At 39.5% G+C, this 22,686-nt stretch overlaps 1 protein-coding gene across 5 annotated transcripts; it reads left to right on the top strand.

Moving 5' to 3' along the window:
• On the top strand, window positions 1–21,394 carry milt (trafficking kinesin-binding protein milt). Of its 5 annotated transcripts, none has more exons than XM_017159202.3 (6): window positions 1–241; window positions 3,288–3,591; window positions 4,423–4,632; window positions 16,303–16,581; window positions 16,978–18,595; window positions 19,983–21,394. In XM_017159202.3, exons 2-6 carry the CDS (start codon window positions 3,411–3,413, stop codon window positions 21,091–21,093), a joined length of 3,399 nt encoding a protein of 1,132 aa, XP_017014691.2. In that variant the 5' UTR covers window positions 1–241; window positions 3,288–3,410; the 3' UTR covers window positions 21,094–21,394. The 5 variants fall into 5 exon arrangements, with proteins under 5 accessions (XP_017014691.2, XP_017014690.2, XP_017014692.2 ...); XM_017159201.3 differs by having other exon boundaries at window positions 1–326; XM_017159203.3 differs by lacking the exon at window positions 1–241 and adding an exon at window positions 2,753–2,968.
• The last annotated feature ends 1,292 nt before the right edge of the window (window positions 21,395–22,686 follow it).

Below are 22,686 nucleotides of genomic sequence, written 5' to 3'. Positions count from 1 at the left end.
CAGGCTAAATAAAGTAAAATTAGTTAATTCTTTGCCAGCATAAACGCACAGACGGTGCACGTTGCACATTTTAGGACTCGAACCAATACCAATTGCAAACATTTTCCAATTACTGACGAGCGCGATGTTGAGTGCGGAATTGAGGAAAATTCCATGTGACCCCTGAATTTCGTGCGTGTGTGTTTGTGAAAGCAGCGCGACGAAAGAAAATGGCAAACACAAGCCAGCAGCTACAACAAATGTAGGTAGCACCAACAACAACTGATAGAAGGGCCATTTGTAGGGCCGAAAATGAAAATTCAATAATTGGACGCCTTGGCGCAAAGGTTAGTTTTTGCCGTGAAAGCTGTGAAAATTATTATGAAATGTGAGAAGAGTGCGAGTGTGTGTGTTTTATAATTCCCGCACACACACCAGCGCACAGCTGCGCCCCCGCAAATGCGTGCGTGTGTGTGTGTTCGTTTTTGACCTCCCCCAAGCAGCATCCCCCACCAACCAGCTGATTCATGCTGCTGGTGATAAATCAATGGTTTAATAATCGAAAAACCTAAAAAACAACCACAGGCAACATTTAACGGTGTCGTCTAATGACCCTGCCCCATTAAGCAACAACAACAACCGACGCGCTACTTATATAAGTGAAGAAGAAGAACCCAGTGTGTGTGTGTGTGCGTTTGAGTGCCAAAACAACGCAAGTTTAACAAATTGCTTGGCTTTTTGGCAAGCGTTTGAGGATTGTCGTCGCTTGGAAATTAATTTTAGAGCATTATGCCACCATCCACACACTAGTCTTTTTGGCCTGACAATTGCGCGCTCTTTGCGTCTAAAAAAAAAAAATAGAATGAAGTGAAAATTTGAAAAATGCCTTCCTGTGTGTGAGTAATGCGTGCGTGTGTGTTTGCCAGCAGCGCAGTTGCAGCGCTGCGACCGCGCTGCCAAACTATTACCGTTAGCCGCCGGTTTCCATTCACGATTTTCCTTTCCGATTTTCTGTTTTGTTGTTATTTCTGGCTGGCTAAAAGCGAATTCCTCTCAGCTCTTCGATTTTCTACGTGTTATGCAATGCAAAATGCAGCCAAACGGGCGAAAAACGAAAAAAATAAAACAGCGCCATTGATTTTCTTGTGTTATCATCAAGCGGCCGTATCGCGATTTTGCAGGGAAACACCTTCATTTTTTGGCGTCACATGCTAAGAACTCTTTGCTCTTTGTGCGTCATCGTTTAAAAGTCGACGGGAGTTGCGAATTGCAAAATCCAATTCACAGTTTTTGAGCTGTGCACTGAAAAAAAATCAGGCTAATTCTTAACTTTTCACAAAAAAATTGGAATTTTCTCAAGGCTCAACCACCTTTCAATTTTCATTGTTAAAGAATGATGTTAACTAATTATAATAGTTATATTTTAAATTCCAAATAAATTCGTATAATTGTTTATAACCATAACAAGAGGGAACGTTATAGTCGGATGCCCCGACTATCAGATACCCGTTACTCAGGTAAAGGGAGTGCGAGGGAGATGGAGATAGAGATAGAAAACGTTGATCACGCATAACTTTTTAACGAATGGTCCGATTTGAAAAATTTCTTCTACATTTCGATAGGTATTGATAAACACAATAAAACTGCATTTTTACTTTTCCAAAATATTAAAATTTTTAAAATCGTATATAAGCGATGGTGGGCGTTAGAGGGGGCGTGGCACCATTTTGAAACAAACTTGCGCTGCGTAGGAATTCCTAGAATCTGCATGCAAAATGCCAATCTTCTAGCTTCTATAGTTTCCGAGATCTCAGCGTTCATACGGACAGACGGACAGACAGACAGACAGACAGACGGACAGACGGACATGGCTAGATCGACTCGGCTAGTGATCCTGATCAAGAATATATATACTTTATGGGGTCGGAAACGCTTCCTTCTACCTGTTACATACTTTTGCACGAATACAATATACCCTTTTACTCTACGAGTAACGGGTATAAAAATAATTTTTGTTGGAACAAAAAATAATAAGATCTCTTAAATGATAAAATTTTTTTTATTAAATTCTAAAAAGGTAATCAAAACTATTAGCTTTTTGCAAAAATCCAAAAAGTTATTTTAAATGAATTTACTTAAAATGCCAAATTGATAGATCTTTGACCATCTGCCCTTGAGAAAAAAAAGCACGAGTAAAAACCCACCCCTTCCAACAACATTTTCACATTTCTTCAGCTAAGAAAATATTATTCAAATATTTCAAAATATTGATATTACTTCCCTATCTGTCCTACAAATACCTACAAATGCATCACCATCATATATCAAATTTCTTTGTGTGTAGTGTTTATTGACTAATTACACTTTTTGCCGCTTGTTCGCTCGTTTCGTTATTATCACCGCGGTTTTTTGTGTTTCTGAGTGCAGGCGACGCGCCTCTGAGCACGTAGTCTGTCTGTTTCACATGCTTTTGGCCATCTCTTGGGCTCTTGGGATCTGCTCTTCGAGTACTCCACATTTCCGACCTCCAAAAAACATCGGTATGACTCGACAAAGCTCGCAGACTCCACTCAAATCGATTGTGGGCCAAGAAAAATCAGTTAACGCCTGCGCGACGCGCAACGATCATCGTTGGCGTACTGAAAAATAAAAGTTGATTTTTTCCGAAGGACCAAAAATACAAAGTATTTAAGAATTCACCTATTTCATTTTCCAAGTTGGCTGATTTTGATGGACTTTTTGAACAAGAACTTGTGACATTTACAAATTAATATCACAGAACACAGTACCAAAATACACAAGTTTTACTTTCTTAACCATTATAATGTTCCTAAACTTATAAACCACATTTGCATAGAGATCCCATAGAGCTTGAAACAATGGTTTTTGGAATTAGAACACAAAGGAAACCCTTCAAAAGCTAAAAATTGTATCGTGTAAAGAAGGCCGAATCGCGTATTTCATAGAAATCGCTTAGCATTTCAAACAGGTGTGTGAGTGAGTGTGTTGTGTGGGTCTTAGCGACTGCCAATTTAGTAGTTGATAAATATTAGTCGAAAATCCTTTGACGTTTCGCTAATATTTATAGTATTAATAATCATTCACATTCACCGCGCCGACTTTATCAGCCGAAAGATAAGCAAAAGTACGTTCGTTCCCCTGTTCGTTTGTTAGCAATGAACTCATAGCGATACCGAAGGGTAAATAGCGAAAATAGAGTGGAAAAAGTCGCTTGGCAGCTGGCTTATTAGTTTCATGTGATTGCTCGAAAATTAACACAAGCCCGCCTTTTCTTTCTTCTCTTTCAGTTGAGCAAGTAACCAGACAAGGAGGAGGAGCCCCCCTAACCAAGTGTCCCTTTTAAATCCCCAAAATCAAAGTGTAACCAGAAATTCAAGACAATACTGCAACCCAGAGGCGATCACCATTTAATGCTATCCGCAACTCTGGGGGCCAATGGCGGCTCACAGCCGCTCAGTCCCTCCGCCCAGGCGACGCTCAGCAAGCACCTGCCGCGCCTCCAGTCGAAGCGTCTCCTCCAGCAGACGCAGTCGCAGTCGCAGTCGGCGGCCCTCCCGAGACCACAGACCTGCGATGCCAGTTGCCTAACCGGTGTGTAAATCACTTTGTTTAAAGTTACAGTCCATCTTCCAAAAGTTAGGATTATACGGAATGAGGCTTAAGAATTCGCGTATATACTTATTTTTTTTTTAACCCGGATAAATTTATTATAAAAGAAAACTTTATGATCTTCAATCCTAAAATGATCATCTGCTAAAATATTATCTTCCAAAAGTTAGGATTATACGGAATGAGGCTAAAGAATTCGCGTATATTTACTTTTTATTTGAATCTGGATAAACGTAATGTTAAAGAAAACTTTATGATCTTCAATATTGATTTAAAAAACTGCTAAAATATATATACGTTTTATTAAATGTATTGTAAAAGCAAACTTCATGATGCTCAATCTTAAAATGATAAACTACAAGAATATTATAAATACTTTTTATAGATCCAAACAATTTCTGGTTAGAGAACTTTGTGGATTTCGTTGAATTTTTGGTTTTAGAAAAAAATTTTAATTTAAAAGAATTTAATTTTTTAAACATTTTCAAAATCTATTTTCAAATAACAAAATCTAAATCAGCCGAAAAATATCTTGAAAAATAGATCAGTTCTCAAACAAAGTTCATTGAACATTAACAAAGTTTTTGGTTTAATTAATTTGTTCTTATTTCTTATAACTTTTTAAATTGTATTAGAAATTTCATTAGAAAAGAGTAAAACATAATGCATATAATAAAACAGGGTTAATAAATTAAAAATAATATTTATTTTTTTATTCTGTAATAAATGAATGACCAAGGGAAGTTGGACTGTAGCTGCATTTTGAAATTCTCGCACCATCCCGCTAATCTATTCATTTACTATTTATCACAGAGCTGTGCAGCAGCGAGAACCTGCCCGAGGTGGAGATTTTTTCGCTGCTGGAGGAGCAGATACCCAAGTACAAGGTGCGCAACGATTTCCTCACAAACTTCTCCGGCTATGCGAATGAGGACTGGTTCGTTCCGGCCCCAGCGCTACCAATTCCGCCGGAGGGTCTCGGCCTGACCAAGGAGCAGACAAGAGAGTGCCTCAACTATTTCCGTGAGTCTGCATTTCATAAATAACTTAGTTTAAGACGCAGAGTGTGGAAAATCCTTTGAGTTTTATGGGGAAAACAAAGGGGTGACTCGGTCATTTTACGAATACGACTGAGATCATCCAAATGACCTTGAATATTTTAATAATAAAACAGACTTTCCAGGCAGTGTTCTTTAGTTAAGGCTATATGTTACCATGATATAATTTTGTTGAAAACAGTCTATCAATCAAGTATTTCAAAGCCTTTATCGGAGAAGGGCAAATAAAATAAAAACAATTGAAGTGAATTGGTTTCTTGAATTCTTGAAATTGCACTCATTCTTCAAAACCAATCATCAATTGACTTCAGTACTAAGAAAGAAACAGTTTATAAAACTAGTATAACTGCTAAAAAGAGGTTGATAATATTTTGAGAGGAATGAAATCCTTCAATATTATGCTTTCTTAGTTATTAACCTACAAAAATATATTTAAAAAAAAAAAAATTTGGTTCCAAAACTAATATTTTAAACCTTTTGTGCTAGTAAATGTAAACAAGCCTTTGGGGGAAGGCCAAATTTTCTAATACATTTGTTTTTATGGCACACTGCTGTGTTTCTGCCCGTCATACAATTGCCCAATTAATACGAATTTATCAGCGGAACTTGTGCGGTCAGCCTTTGAATCATATTCATTGTGAGTTATACAATCTCTGTATACTATATTCTATATGACTTGGTATCTGTAGTATCGGTATCAATTTTATTTCTTTGTCTGCCACACTTCAAAAGTTTGTTTGAACTTGTCATTACTCTCTTGTTTTCTAAAATTCCCATATGTATTTTATGTGTTTTTAAATATTTCTTGAATTGTTTATCCACTTTCACTTGGCAGCAAAACGCAATTTTCTTTTATCTACGCAAGAAAGCAGATTAAAAATAAATTTCCGAGTATACTATATGTGCAGAATTCTTTTCGTATCACATGCAAATGTTTTTTGTCTCTGACATTTGTGCGAATATTGTGGTCAATATTTCAAAAGCTCTTTTTTAAAGGCTTTAGTTCATGTTTATTTATGTTCTGTGAGTTGACAAGTTATTGGCGATGATTTAGCTGTTTAATCATAACTCGTCTGTCAATTGTGTTATAGTACCTATTATTCTTAAAATTATATACATTTTGCGGTCTAATCATTTTAACCCCAAAACATTTAAGATGTATATTTGTAAGCAAACCTTATTCAGAAATATTATCTGCTCAAATGCAATAATTATAACTCTGAATTCCTCTACTTTTTCGAGGGAATTTGTAAAAACCTAGTTTTTTTTGATTCTACAAAATTCGCGCCAAGTATTCAAACAGATTTATCGATTTCCCTCCCCAAGCCAACACTTGTTGCTCCAGCCAGTGTTGTGCAACGCCGGCCGTCAGCTGTGGCTGCCATTCACACACGATCGGCTCCACGTGACAGCCCCCAAAAGAGACAGCTGATTGGGGCCCGGTCGGCGATCTGGCAACGCCGCGCGGGCTTTGTCAATTTGCTTTTCGGTTTTGTTGGCCGTTTTCAATCGGTGGGGAAAGGGAAAAGTTGCTGCTCCGCGTGCTTCTGTGTGCAACATTTGAAATGTCTTAGCGCCGTCGCCGCGAAACAAATACGTAAACCAAAGCGAACCGTGTGTGCCAAAACGAAAATGTAAGGCGGTGGTCCGCTCTTGTTTTAATAAGTGCAAAGCAAAAATAACGAAAAATTGGCAGTGAAATTGTGCGTGTGCATGGCTGGCATAATTTTGCCAAAAATACCCAAGAAATGTGTGCGTTATGTGTGTGGGCCAGAGCACTGACGAAAAAATCATTAACGCAAAATTATTAATAATACTCATACGCAGTGTGTGTGTGCCAAAAAGTATTTGGAATTTCTCCAAGTGCTTTTTGTTTCGTGCCGTCATACGAATTGAATTTATTTTTAGGACAACTATTGTGAGTGTGTGTGTGTTTGTGAGTGCTAAACTTTTTTCTTCTTCTTCTTCGTTTTTTGTGAATTATGAAGAGGAAAATGCTGGCTGTTGTAAACATTTAAAGGGAGCGCTTGTTTAATGAATGGTGTGCTATATAAGTATGTATATTATTGGGTGGAGGCCATGGGCATTGCTTGTTTTCTGTCGGCTTAATTTGTTCTTGCCTTTCGAATGGGGTTTCTCTGCCTGCAGTTGTTGTTCCCCGTCTTTACATAATCGTTTTTCCATGCCGTCTGTCGGTTTCGGTTTCGCTGATAAGAAGCACTTTTAATTCTATATGGGCCCTCTATCGGAATTTCCTCTCCATCTCTGTCACTCGCATTGACATTCCGTCCCGCTCATTCCAATCCAAACCAGCTGTTTGCCCATGTTTGTTTGCCTTGGGTGTGTTTATATGTGGTTATATACAAACATATGTGCGTATTGGTGGGTAATTTACCATTTACCGCTACACGAAGTCCCGTCTTCCAGTTCTTCGAGTGCAGCCGGTTTACAGTGATCCTTGGGTAGACAGAAACAGCTTTCTTCCAGATGCTAATTTGTAATACCCTGCTAAAGACTTTGATAAACAAATCAATGGTCAGAATGGACAAACCCTCCACATGGAAGTGATCAATCTATTGTAATCTCTTTCTTTGACACGTTTTGGAATTTTTTAAGTACAGTAAAACTTGCATTGAAAAAGAAATTATGCCTTTTGCCTTGTAATATTTGTATACATTTATTTAATAGATAACATGTAATAATAATACGATAATAAAATTAAATTGAATTATTTGGTATTTTCATATAATGAACTTTTTCTATTAATGACCAAAAAAAAAGAGTTTGTCTTATTGAATCAAATGCAACGAATTAACCCCAATGAAGTAACTATTGAAAGCTTTACAAAATTAGACTTATTCAATAAAATAAAGTCACTACAATAATTTTCCATTTCAACTGAGCATAATCTTTTCGAATTGCAAATTTTTGAGTATGAAAAGTTAGATTTTTTGATTATCTAACAAATCTCGAGTTAGTCATACTTTTTAATTTCGCAATCTTCAGCTATTAAAAAGCAAAAGATTAATAAATATGAATCACGGACAAATGGAATTTAAAACTTCTTGCATAGCCAGTTAGAACTGTACTTCATTGGCGTGGCTTCTTGATCGATTACCATTATCATCTCTCGGTGGCTTTTCCGCATCAATCAACGGTTTATCTAGCTCCAGCTAAAGAACGCGTTCCGTTGGCTCATCAAGAGTTCCGCAGAAAACTAACCGCAAATTTATATATACTATGTGTACAAATGGCAAATGGTTTGAGCTATGGGGCACGTTAAGTGGACAGTCATAATCGCCCTGGCAATTGTACTTTTATTGGTGCTAAGCTTCTGCCGAACCAAATGGTGTCATGTTCGTGGGTCTTACTAACTCGGCCACCGAAAAAAGCGGCTTATGTCCGACTGACCATGCTGCCTTTTAATTTTTTCTTTCTTTTTTTGCAAGCAAAAAAACAAACAATGAGATGGTTTACATTTAGTGACATACTTTCATTGCGTCATTTTGCAAACACTGCACCTGCAGGCATTCGTCAAAATCCGTCTGTATTTCCTCTACCTCCACCTCTTTTTTCTAATTTTTTCTCTGTGTCACTGGCCTATTGAGTAGGACATTCACATTGCCGGCGTTAATTGGTGCAAGAAAATGTGGCTCAAAGCGTTTTCCTCTGTAATAACAATATATGATACAATAATTACCCGGGCTATCATTCACTCGCATATCAAATGTAGCGGACATCGAACTTCCTTGACTTTGTAATTGAGCATAGGTTGTAGTTGTAAGAAGACTAATTGAAGATTGGACACACTTAATTCAGATTTAAGTACAAAAAAATGTTCAAAAAGACCGCTTATTGCGAGATTATTCAATTAAATTGAATAACATTTATAGAGCTACTTTTAATATTATTATCTAAAAAACTCCCTAAAAATAGTTGATCGTAATCTTGAAAAAGACTAATTGAAGACTGGTCACACTTAACTCGGATTTAAATACACAAAAAGGTTAAAAAAGACCGCTAAATGTGAGCTTATTCAATTAAATTCCATTACATTTACTGATGTACTATTCTAATTTTAATATTATTATTTCAAAAATTCAGCTAATCCCTGGATTTACCCAAAGTGTGTGTTGAGAAACCCCCTAAAAATAGTTGAATCCTGATCTTTTTTTTTACTTACAAAGAGATAATCAGATAATCTGGTAGTTTCCAAATAAAGTCTTCAACTTTGCGCATCTTGTAGTGACCATAAAAATATGCTTAAATGCACCAAACTTTTTGCCAATAATTAATTACGAACAGCATTTGTGAAAGTTGATGTGAACCAAATACATCACAAAATAAAACATGCCAAATAACAAGAGAGTTTGTCTAATGTTACTGAGCTGCCGTTTTCGTTTCATTTTCGCGTGTACGAATTGATTGGCCTTTTTCGGATGTTTTGCCTGCTTTTCCCTCAGTTATTTATTCAGTTGTCTTTACATAATTACCCTGCGGCACTCGAATGCCCCACCGATCGTCTGTTATTTTTTTCCCCCATTTTATTTCATATTTTTTTATTCAATCAAGCAATTAAGTTTTCATTCTTGAATCGCTCGTTTTGTCATATGCCATATGGTTTATCTATGCGATAAGTTGATTTATTGGTGGGCTCCCTTCGAATGTTTAGAGTGTTTAAAGTCCGGGGAACGTGACTCATGAGTGCATACGCTTTTTGCATGTCGATGAACCTGAAAAAAAAAAACCTCAACTGAAATGAGGTTTTTACGCAAAGCACATTACCGCTTTCAACTGCAGGGATTAAAAATATTTAAAAAAAAATACTGCAAAACGGTGACTCGAATCGGTTGAATCATCTCATCTTGGGTCTCAAGATTTTTTTCGTTTGTTCGACTAGCCAACTTTATGTGTTGGTCATCCCATGTTGGCCATCATCCCGTTCATTTGGCACAACCGTTAGTATCTTGTATCTAGCTCGGCGGTTATTATCTCAGCTGGGTTCAGCTCAATTTTCTTTCACTTGGCCATATAAATTATGATCAAATGGCTATTGAGAGCGTGAATGAATGGACCAAGCTTCTTCTTGGGATGTTCAGCATTTTCCACTCCAGCTACCTTTAGAATGCCGAGGAGGGGCAACCCACGCTTTTTACAACCTGATTCTGGGTGTTACGGGTTCTGGAGTTTATGTTTATGAGTTTTCCCAGCGCGACCTACGTGATCTTGGCCATGCTGCAGACTCATTTAAACTGGCAAGAAGACAAGGCTATACATAACTAATTTATAAAACTTGTTTGCGCCCAACTTTCCTTGGCTCTAGTAGTAGCCACTAAATTTCCACGATGCCCACAATCTGTCCACTCTTCTCCTGGGCGTTGCGGTGTGAAGTCAGTCGCAGTTTTGAAATATTTGTGATTTATTTAGTTTTTTTTTTCGACTGGCATTGTATGTAAATCTTGGGATTTATATGCTCACACACAAAATTTGCCATTGTTATTTTGGGTTTTTTTTTGGGAAATGAGGCAAACACCTTCCGCCGATTGGTTGCTTAATTATAAACCAAAAAAAAAATAACCGCTAGTTCGAGAGACTGGCTAAAATAGCCCATCGATAATTGCAATTCCGGTCGTAAAGATAAAGAATCGTATGACAATCTGCGGCGCAGTATTTTAACAAATAAAAAAAATCCCTAAACTCACAATCTTTATAGGCACTAACTAAACCCAAGCCAAATCCCCAAGAAGCAATTACATAAATAAAACATAAAAATTTAAAGTTAAAAATTGAGTGTTTGTGTGTTCCAAATATATGTTAAAAACTAAAGAATTCGCGTTCAAGCCAAGCATACAATGTAATGTAAAGCAAAATGCCAATGCGAAGTAAAACCAATCAGCAAGAATCATCAGAGGAGCCACATTATCCCATCAAGAAGCTGGATTCCCTGCCCATAATAGTCGAGCAAGAGGCTGATGATGATGATTATGGGCAAACCTTCGAGAATGGCAACCAGCTGAATAGCACCTTTGGCGGGGATGTAGAGAATGCCAGACGAAGTTCATCGACCTCGCTGATCTGGAGCAAGTCGAACAGCTCCCTGAGCTCGGAGGATTCCCTCAATGCCACCCTGATCACCAGTAAACCGTCCAACTCGAGCAAACACTTTGAGAACACCTACAAGCTGCTGGGTCAGCATCTGGACACCAATTGCCAGCGTTCGGCGGACAAATTGCAGCAGCAGCTAAATGGATCTGGATCCGATTTCGATAGCATCTCCTCCAGCTGCTCCTCGATGTCGGCGATTGTCAACGGAATTGAGCCACCGCCCACGCGTCTGGAACTCGAATTGGAGGCAGTGGATCGCATGCGATGCATTGTCCAGCAAATGAAGTCGGGTGGGCCAAAGAGTATGGATGCTCCACCGATCCTGGGGGCTTCGGCTCCTCTTCTGGCCCTGCTCCACGATTTCGCCTCGAAGGGACAGCGAAAGGAGGGCAGCAGTGTTCCGGGTACTCCGGTCCCCAGTCCGATCACCGGTGTCCTGGAGGCACCGCACTTCGAGTTGCCATCGGAGCTGCTGCAGGCAGCCAGCAGCTGGGAACTCATGTACTACGCCTCAAAGAATGTCGATGGCAAAAACTGCCTGAAGGTGGTGCGCAGTCTGCTGACGAACAAAGGTAAGATGGAGGCAAGATCGTATTGGATTGGGTTCAGTCCGTATTTAGCTATAAACGATTATAATTTTTGTGAATCAATTCTTATCGATTTAATTCTGAAAAATATCGATTTAATCGTTATAAAATCGAAAAAAGGGAGATTAGATTTAGAAATAATTTACTAGTTGAGTTTACTTGAGTTATATTACATTAAAATAATAATTAGTTTAAAGGTGATCAGACTGGTTTCGATTTCCAAAAAACGGAATCGTTTTTTTCGCCCAACCAAAAAAATCGATTAAATCGATTTTAAAATCGAATTGTTAACAGCTCTTATTATTATCAACGAGATCGTTTTTCGTCTAATATTATATATCTCTCATTGAATTGTCAATCAGTCTTTCCTGCTCAAATATGTTTAGGTAATATCAATGAAACTATAATCCATTACTCTTCATTGCACAAGAGATAAAATCAACTCTAGTGGATAATTGAGTATGCGATAATAACTGCTCTCGAAATGTTTCTAGATGTGATAGGCCATTTGGTAAAAATAAGAGTTAAAGTGCTTCAAATTGTATTACAAGTGGCTCTGATTATTATTCACTAATATTTAAGTATCGGAAATCAGATTCCATCAACAATTTAGGCCCACCATATTTAATAAATTAAATAGATTCATCTGTACCACAAAAGCTTTAAACAATAAGCAATGATATCGATAATGCCTTATCATTAATCTTACAACTTAACATGGTTTTAAGGAGATAGCCGTTGTTGTTAAAGTATTTTGGCATTATGGCCTCACATTTCTTTACTTTCTTTACTTATCGCTGAAGTGCAGCCTGCAGGCCTTATTTTGGGTTTATCTTATCGACTTTTATACATTTCCAATTAATGAGTGTTGTTTTTCCTGCCTATTTGAGTTCTTTTGTGATGGTCGACGTGTGAAGAAACACGAAAGCCATTTTTTGCACATATTGGCTTGAGTAAATTTCTTTTTTTTTTACATATTTATTTTCTTTTATTTTCATATTTGATATTTAGACTTTGTATTTGTTTTCGATATACTATATTGATCGTGCCGCCTTGTTTGTTAGAGCCCCAGACTGCCATATTGATATTTGCACAACTTATGATAGCATTTGGTACGCCCATAGACGATTTTAGCAGGTTCATTAGAAGCGAAAACTATTAAGTTTGAGGGGCGCACGGGAAGTAGCGAAAAGCACATGATCTCATCTTGTGCCTGGGATCGGGATCTTTATTGCTAGGGCCGCCACTTATCTACGCAAGTTTTTGTATTAATTTTATTTTCCCAATGTGGAGAGGAGCTTTCGTTTCGCGCTTATCATTTGTTCGCCCAGACACACAGCTCACTATCTTGGCCAATTGATTGCGGAAAAAAAGCTCTAGTCATTTATTGCCGTTAATGCAGGCACAACCACATGACATTATTTTCTTGAAATCATCACTGAAGTTCTATTAGCGTAAAGCTGCCAAAAACCCATTAGGAATCGTTTTATGACTTGCACGTAAATCTGTTTCTGTGAATCTAAAAAACGATTAGACTAAATAAAAAAGTATACATTAATGATTATTTATTCTATTTAATCTATGTAGTTTCAAAAGAAATAAATCTTTAAAAGATAAATAATCTCCAATAAAATTTATTAGGATATTAGGGTATAAAAATGTAACAAATATATGTAGGTAGCAAAGAAATAAAAGGATAATAATACCAAACAGGTTGCATAAGTACACTTTTATAGGGTATATAAAATAATCAGCTAACCACAGACGTATGGTAATGAGTTTTCCAATGATTTTTATGACCGACCGGCACGTGCTGTAAATCTTTAAGTGGGCCATTAGCTGATTTACAAAATGTCTAACTAGATATTTAATTTTTAGAGCACAGCCCGAAGGAATCGTAAATCTTTTACCCACCGCTGATCCTATCCCACTTCATTCTCCACCAATGCTTTCTACCTGATTTATCTGAATAGTTTGTAATTCGTGGAAATTCGTCTGAGAGCTACGCGGAAAATTACCCACGTAGTTTTTCGCGCCCTAACCATGAATGGGATTAGGATTATGCGGAAAATGGTTCCGGTTTTAGTTGGAGTTTTCTCTTGTCTCGCTGTTTACCTGCGAAATAGGAAATATGAGATATATTGCAAGGGAAAACAAACAATTGGCAAACGGCTTTGCCATCGTTTATTTGCTTCATTTGCATCCAAAGTTTCGAGTGTCAGCTGAGTGGCATTAACTCGATATTTTACAGGGTATATGGTTTAAAATTTTGTACTAAAAAAGTAAAAAGGTTAAAAACAAATATCTCGTAAGATTTGCAAAAAAAATGAATTATGCATATTTCGTCTTCTTTTAAGATAAATTTTTCTGCTATTCTGCCTATAAGTTTTCGAATTTTTTAAATTGAATTTGTTTAAAAAAAGGTAAATAGTTTTCGTTTGATAAGAGCAGTTACACAGAATCAAATAGTCGACCCTAGACAGCACTTATCATTACCTTTTTTGAACTGGCAATGCTGTGCCGCTCTCTCTGCTCTCTATTTTGGCTCTCCCCCTTGTGGATGTTGTGGTGGTGGATGTGGACTCCAATTCCAATACAACAAGCCAATTTCATTCACTCTTGGCTTCCACGCCTCGCGTTTTGTCATTCTCTCGAGTATCTGCAATCTGTAAATTACACAATTTGTGCAAAATTCAAGCGGATCGGTAGAACAATTTGTGCCAAACATTTTGCCAAAGTCAAGGAGTCGGGACTTCGAACAGTGTGCGTGCGGTTAAAGATGAAGTGAGCAATTTGAAACGTTTGCAAACTGCAAAAAGAATAAAAAACACGCAAGAGGCTAAAGAAGAAGAAGAAACTGTATTTATTTGTGTGTGTGTGTGTACCGTCACGAGTTTGGAGCGCAGTTTTTTTCCGTCTTCTTCTTGCCATCTAGATTTGAAGTTTTCGCGTTTATATAGTTTTTTTTTGTTGTCTTTCATTGTGTGTGGTTAATGTCTCTAACCTTTGGACTTTTGGACTGCCATTATATTATTTATTGCAAAGTGAAGTGAAGTGAAACGCAGAAATATTCGGAAACATGTGAGTTTATCATGTTTTGTGTTTTGTACCATTTTCCCTTTAGAATTCCCAGCTGTAGCTGTAAATATTGCCATTTCCCTTTCACTGGAAATGGCTGGCTGGCTGGGAAAACGCCTTTTACTTTAAGTGATGCTGCAGTTGTTGTTGTAACTGCTGCTGCTGCTGCCTCCCCTTGCTGTTGTTGTTGTTTCTATTGTTGTTGCTGCCTGCGCTGCCGGTCCTCCTCAGTCGCCGTCGACGTCACAGCTGCCATTTGTGTGTGTGCGTTTGGCCGAGCAAGAAGTTCCACTTCCAGTTTCCAAGCTGCGCTCATGGCTAAAAATAAAAACAAAAACTGAAAAGATAACATTGAGCAGTCAAGCGAGGTTTTTTTATATATAGAAAACATTTATTCGGCCAAGCGAAATCTTTGAAAATAAATTAACGAACGCCAAGTGATTTTGCGCATGCTCCGTTTAGTGGGTGGCAAAAAAAGAGAGCAAAAAAGTGAGAGAGGAGAGAGAGCGGGCCTCCGCGATGACAGTTATTCATTTTCTCTTGTGACTCTGGACAATTCGCATTAATTTAGCAATTATTTGTGATGTTTACATTCACCGACCATCAAGGCAATTGAATAAAAAAACTACAAAATCATGTGACCCCCAGCGGAAAAAAAAGAAACGGATAAAAGGGGTAGAAACACACAGAGAAACACAAACCGAAAACACCCCAAACAAACCAAAAGTGCCTAGACAGACGGAATTTGTAAAATGCTTTAAAAATTACATAATACAAATCGAAGAGGAAATTGCTCAAGCCAAAGCGATTTAAATTTAAATGTAATTCAAGAATGCCGAGTGACTAAGAAAAGAATTTGCCATAGAAAAAAGGAAGGAAGAGAAAACAACAAAGACAAAATGACGCACGTAAACAATGGGGAAACGGAAAAGGAGATGGAGCCAGTGAGAGAGCGAGAGAGAGAGAGGGAGACTGCTGCCGGCAGCGGGGTCCATCATCGATTTTTAGCCAGTGCATCAGAGCGAGACGGCAACAGGAATAATGCATTGGAAGCTGCAGCGGTTTCTTCTTCTTCAGCTGCAACAACGACAACAACAACGAGAACGATTACCACAAACTTGGAAGACTTGGCCTTTGAGGCATGCCAAAATTGGTCGGAATTGCACCAAGACTTTTTCATCACGGACGATGAACTTGAGTACGATGATGAACTCTCTTTGGGGAGCAGCAACAGCATGGGGAACATTGCAGCGGCGAACGCAACTGCAGCTGAGATAACGGGAGAGCAGAACGAGCAGCTGCTAATGGAAGGTGCTTGGTTTAGTGTTAACTGTTAAATCGATGAATCCAGTCGTTGGAGCCTTTGGAACATTTTCTAACACTGTCCTACAGTGAAATCCAGAGGGCTTAACTAACTAACCAGATTATTTAGATGTTCACTTAAGATAGTTTTAAAAAAGGTTTTTTTTTTCAAAGACTTTTCCTGTTTTTAAGTTTTAAAACATATTTTCAAACCCCCATAAACTTTACCAATTTTAAAAGCGTTATGTTATATTAGTAAATTTAGAAAATGTTAGATTACAAAATCTATATTACTTGATGAATTTTTAGGATTATACAGAATCGTTAGGAACCAGTGGTGTTGAACTCTTTCTGTTGATTTCTTCCATTCCTTGAACCTAAACAATGTATTAATTTAACATTAAAAGTTCTGAAGCCATTCTCCTTTTAAAACACTGTCAAACAGGCCTGCAAAACAACTTACTACGAAAATTTATCAAATTACATAAAACTTCCCATATTTATTACATCAATTAAGCGGCGTTAAAGCTTACATTATTGTTTTTTCATTATATATTTTATAGTTCTATGCGGCAACCGCGTTAGCCAGATGACTCGGGCGTACGATGATATTGAGGCCGTGACGCGACTGTTGGAGGAGAAGGAGAAAGACCTGGAGCTGACTGTGCAGATCGGAAAGGAGCTGCTCACCCAGAACAATGCCCTCGAGGCCCGGGTTGCCGATCTGGAGGCCGATCTCAAGACCTCCAACGATGATCGTGCCCAGCTGGTCCACGAGCTGCACAAGAAGAACGAGCTAATCTCGGTGCTGACCAACGATGCAGACGATGGCACAGATACTGGTGAGTTCTCAAAATTTTTTAAACATTTAAGATGATTATCATTAATGCTATAAGGGCAAAAACAGAATAATACTCATAAAAAAAACACTTGTAGTTTTTTAAATATTTAAGATATGTATTGCCTAAAAAGTTGTACCTACAGATAAAAAAATACCAAAAAATCGAAGCGAGACCATTTTTGAATAGGTATAGAATTCAAATTATTACCTAAAAAGTACCTACAGATAAAAAATATCAAAAAATCGAAGCGAGACCATTTTTAAAAAGGTGTAGAAAAACTATTAAAAACTTTTTAAGTAGGTACAACTTCTATAACAGGTGTTTTTTGGATTACAATAATTTAAAAAAACCACAAATCACATTAATATTAATTATTTTTATTTTCAATTTCCACAGACACCCCCACCATGTCAAAGTCCATTACCCTGGACCTGCTGCAGCGCAAGGTGAACACACTGATCGACGAGAACAAGTCGCTGAAGTGCGAGGCTACCCAACTGGCCCACCAGACGGACGAGGTGGAGGAGCACGAGCGCCAGCTGATGGCCGATATCAGTGCCCAGTTGAACGATGCGAATTCCCAGTACGACAACCTCAGTCTGGAGTTGGAGCGGCAACGGGAGGAGAATCGACTGCAGCACGAGCAGATTGTGAGTCTGACAGCTCGCCTGGCGGAGGCGGAGATGCGGCTGCACCAGCTGACGCAGGACAACGACGAGCATCTGTCCCTGCTGCACGTGACCAAGGAGAACCAGAATGCCTTGGCCCTGGAGCTGGTGGAGTTCAAGCAGCGCTACGAAGAGGTGCTCGCTCTGCTGCACTCGGCCCAGGATCAGCTGAAGCAGCAGCGCAAGCGGTCGCAACCGATGGCGCGGAGCTCCTTCCTCGGTGGCCTGGGCACCAGTGGAGCCGGCATTGGCGGTGGTCTCTTCCAGCCGGATTCGCTGCATTGCGAGCTGATGGAATCGTCGCTGTACTCGGAGAACAGCCTGGACTCTGGCATATCGGGCGATAGTCAACGATCTGCCGACCGTATTAACCGCATGATGATGCACATGCCCTCGGGCGGCATGAGTTCCTCCACCATGGGTGGCAGTATCTATGCCGGTGCTGGCAATGTTCCGCCGCCCTACAAGCGCGTGTTCGACACTGTGCGATGTGCCGGCAAGAGCGGCAACTACATGGACAGCGGCAACGTGTCGATGACCCAACTGGGCGCCATGTCGATGAGCAGCACCTCGGGGCCGCGCATGGCTTCGATGGCGTATCCAGCGGGCTCTTACTATCGCGGCGGTAGCAGTCAATCGCTGGGCGTTAAAACTCTGTCCAGCGAGAGTCTCAACTCCCAGTCCGATGACGGTTATCCAGCCCAGCCCTCTGGTGTGCCAGGAGCGCCCGGCGCCAAGGAGCTGGAGGCGGCTCTCAAGAGGCTGACGCCGGCTGAGGTTTTGGCCCGCCGTGCCATGCTTTCTTATGCGCCGGCTGGAACCTATAACTACGATGAGCCAACGACTCATCATGGAGCTCATGGCAACAACGACCGCAACTCGAACCTCCCGCTGGGCGTGCGCACGCCGGACAGCATCATGTCCACCGGCTCCTCTGGAATGTCGGGCTCAACGAATCACATGTCCGCCTCGATGACGCACCAATGGCGCCTGCCGGAGAAGCTGCAAATCATCAAGCCCATGGAGGGCTCGCAGACATTGCACCATTGGTCGCGGCTGGCCACGCCCACACTTAGTGGGCTGCTAGACGAGCGTCCTGGGGTTACGATTCGCGGTGGACGAGGGCTCGACGACCTGGGCATGCAGATCTACACGCTGTCGGACGTCGAAGAGGATGTAAGCGATGATCTGCCAGGCAAACAGTTCGAGGCACCGGGCTGCACTTTCACCTATACGAACAGCATGGTCATGCATCCGGATGATGGATTCGTTAACGATCTGTCGTTCCTGTCGCAGTCGCAAATGTCCTCCCGCATGGCATCCACGTCGACATCACGGCAACCCAGGTAATTATTTTCTAAATTATCATTTACCAAATAAATATAATAATATAATTAATGGATTGTAAATACATTTTTATTATCCTCAACTAAGAAAAAATTATAGTAACATTTGAGGGACTTTTATTATAATATCTCCAAATTTTAAAAATGCATTTAGTTATCCTTAAAAGACTTACTGATTTTATCATTTGTGTGATTTTAATGTCGTTATTTTATTTTGTATTTATAACTATACATTTACCACGTTTATGCGGTTATTCCACTACATTGTTCGGGTCATTCATTAGTGCAATTTTTTCTCAGCATATACAATTTTACGTAGGTGCGAGCAAGACAGATATATGTCGGCTGCAATAAGCAATCAATGAGCAAATTGTAAAAACCGATGGGCACTTTTGGTATTTTTTTTTTAGTATTGTAAAATGACTCAATACGGTACTACCTGAACCGATGAGCAATGAGCAAAATTGAATCTAAAAAGTACAATTTTGCTCATTTATTAGAGCTACTGTGAAATGGGATCAATAATAAAAATTGATTTGATTTTTTTTGGTTGAATGGCCAAACCTTTTGCGTCTAATAAGGTGCTATAAACAAATATGAACAATACAAAAATTATTTTAGTGGCCTAATTACTCCGTTGCCAACTAAAAATAACTCGCATATTTCTATATAAAGACATAACTGCGTCTATAAATTTATATAAAATTGCCTTCCTAAAAATTAATGCCGGGTATGATATAATTAAAAACAATTACAGATGTACTTTAAACAGCCCAAAACAATTTAAAAACTTGGTAAAAGTGTCTGATTTTTTGGCAACACACACTATTAATTTTACAGCCTTCAACCTTAATGATTTAACCAGTCAAAGTTATTTGAATTATAAAGTTTAAATTTAACGTCTAAATTTTAAGTGACCATGCCATCTTATCCAAACAAATCCCAAAAATAGCATATATATTTGTCCCTTTCTAAGCCTCCAATGAATGCTCTAATGAATGAGCCAAACAATGTAGTGGAATAACCGCATTATCAGAGGCGCTAAAATATTTTTGTAAATACATTTTTATTTTCCTCAACTAAGAAAAAATTATAGTAACAATTAAGGGCTTTTTATTAAAAATACCTTCATATTTTAAAAATGTATTCAGTTATCTTTAAAAGACTTTCTGATTTTATCATTTGTATTGTATTGTATTTATAACAATTAATTTACCAAACTTATCAGATGCGTTAAAATATTTGTTTGACCCTCTTTTACATTTAAAAACCTACGAATTTAACGTCATTTATTTTTATTTTTTTCTCTAAAATGTTTTAAAACTATTTCTTGTTAAGTTTTATTGCGAATAATTACTAATAGTACCTTGTTTTCCCCCCCATTTAGTTGTCCCGCCACGCCCCGCGCTGGACTGTCGCGCAAGAACTCCTGCTCCACATTCTCGGTGAACCTCGGACTAGCTGGGATGCTGAATGAGAGGGGCATCAAGGCGGTGACGCCCAGTGCCCTCAACACGCCCGCCGGTCCCAACTTCTCGCCCACGGTGACGCCGTGCAACAGCCCAGAGGGATCGCCTCCACGCGCCCAGTCGCCCGAGCCGCTCTTTGGCCTGCTCTCGTCGGGTGCGGATCTGATCCGCCGCAAGATCGTCGGCGATCAGCACCAGCAGCAGCAGCAGAAGCAACGCAGCAGCCTCAGCAAGCAGCAGCAGCAGAAGATCATGCTGTCGCACCTGGAGAGACGGGCACTGCGATCGCTGAACCTGATCGAGAAGGTGGAGAGCATTGGACTGGAGAATATTATAAGCGCACAGAGAGGCCTTGGCTCGGGAATTGCCAATCGCAGCAGTTCGCCGCTGAGCAGTGGCAGCCTGCAGAGTCTGCACACCAGCAGCAACAGCATTGTGGACGACATACACTTTGATCGGGCTCAAATTAAGGGAGTCCTGCATCGCGGATTGAAGTCGCCCACGCCCACGTCCGCCGGGGCATCAACTTCAGCGGCAGCAGGCATCGCCATATCGACGAGCAGCAGCACCAGCGCTTACAACAGCGATGACAGCGACGACCAGGGTCTGGTGATGAAGATCAATAAGCCATCAAAGAGCACGACACCCACAACAACAGCAGCAGCAGCAGCAGCAGCACAACAAAGTCAGCCAACTTCTGGATCGACGACTTCCAATGGCACGGCAAGCGAAACGCGGCTGAAGCAGATGCAGCGCCAGAAGTCGCGCAGGCAACTGAAGAACGGCATGGCCAGCCAGCGACCCGACCTGGGCACAATTGCTGGCAGTGGCGGCGGAGGAGGCGGCGGCGGACGGGTGCGTCCCGATCTGGGAAAGGTAGCCGACAGCGGCAGCAGCAAGCAGCTGAGCTCCAAGCGGCACGAGGCGAAGGCAGCGGAGGAGGAAGAGGCGGCACCGCAGAGCATCACACAGGCGTTTGTGGGTTCAGTTAGTTCCTTGCTTTTTGGCCGCAAGGGCGGTTGGCTGTAAACTAAAATAGCTAATCATTCACAACCTTATTCTTACGCTTGCTGGACTATAGTTTACTTTTAAAGGTATGAAGAGAGTTAAAAACATTTTTTTAAGCACAACGCGGGAACGAGTTGATTAACGAAACGCAATGTAATCGTGGGAACGTTCAGTTTCAGTTCAGTTTTTTTTGTTTAATGCCCCCGCATAATGCCTGTCAGCGCCACCTTAAGCAACACTGGAAGAAGGTTTTAGTGTTTGTAGCTGTGATTTGTAAATACATCTAGAGAAATGTTTAAATTTAGTAGTTATTAATCAAGTACTTCGCATATTATTATTATTTTTGCTTCAACTGACGGCGGCAATTTAAGAACCAAACGATGGCCAGTTCGTACAACACCAATGTTCCAAAGCAGCTATTTTTAGTTTAAACTACATTTTGCCAATTTTGTATTTATTTTTCCTGTGTTTATAATACCACGTAAACGAAAACGAAACCATGTATACATTTATTTTTATGATTTCCTTGTGTATAGGGTCAAAGCAGGTGCAAAGTTGTATATAGGAAGAACAAAAAAAAGAGAGAAATGTAACTCGAATGTGGTAAAGTAAAGAGGTACATATATATATTTTTTTACACGCGTATATAGTTTGCGTTTTTTGCTTTCCACACAAGAGACGTGCTCCGTAGGCCCCTCCCAATACTCTGTATCACAAAGATCATAACTCAAAATGCTATTGCTTTAACTTAATTCTTATTTCGGTGCTTAGCGCGCTGCCAAACGAAAATACATAAACTATAGCGAGAAACGATTATTTTTCTAGTCCTATCCTGGGTCGGGGCTCGTTTGGCTATGCGAAAGCTTCGAGCATAGCTTCAAAACAGAGCGCCCACAACTCGAGACACAAGAACTTAAGAGAGCACTGAACAAATGTGTGAAAAAATGCGTATTAATAGATTCATTAATGAGAAACAGCAACCAAGATCCAGTAATACAATGTAACACATGTTATCCAAACACTTGCGAACACAGCTTAGCTCGCAGTTATAGTCTATTAACAGGATTCTCAACTCAGAAGTGTAAAATTGAAGATACCAACTTTTGTTATTTTGACTTGAACGGTTTTAATTTAAAGAACGAAAATATCATGGATTAAGAATATCGATTAAGATCAAGAAGTAACATATGTTTATTGGAGTTGTACGCGTTTTTCGAGGATTTGTGTTTAATAGCATTTCAACTGAGGAGTTGGCATTACAAGCTAATCGAGTGCGTGCCCAAAAACGTAAATTATACAAAAATTTGGAATACAGAACAGATTGTAAAAGTTATTAGTTTTAATTACCAATATATTTATTTATATCTGCAAAATAAAGAGAACATCGTTAAATACAAATCGAAATAGATGGTTTTCTTTGGGAATGGATTTCTTATTGAATTTCTATGTAAATTCTGTGAATGTACAGGATGTTCGATCCTGTTGAACTTTTGACTAGATGAATGGATTTATTTATAGTCCTAGGAACGTGGAATTTATATGTTTTATAAAAATATACACTTTTACAAATACAGCTAATTGGTCGAAACCTAATCGAGTCCCTGTGAAAGCCAA

This window comes from Drosophila takahashii, chromosome 2L (genome assembly GCF_030179915.1).
Source record: "Drosophila takahashii strain IR98-3 E-12201 chromosome 2L, DtakHiC1v2, whole genome shotgun sequence".
NCBI lineage: Eukaryota > Metazoa > Arthropoda > Insecta > Diptera > Drosophilidae > Drosophila > Drosophila takahashii.
Note: the sequence above shows the minus strand (reverse complement) of the source record. Positions and strands in the feature narration are given on the sequence as shown.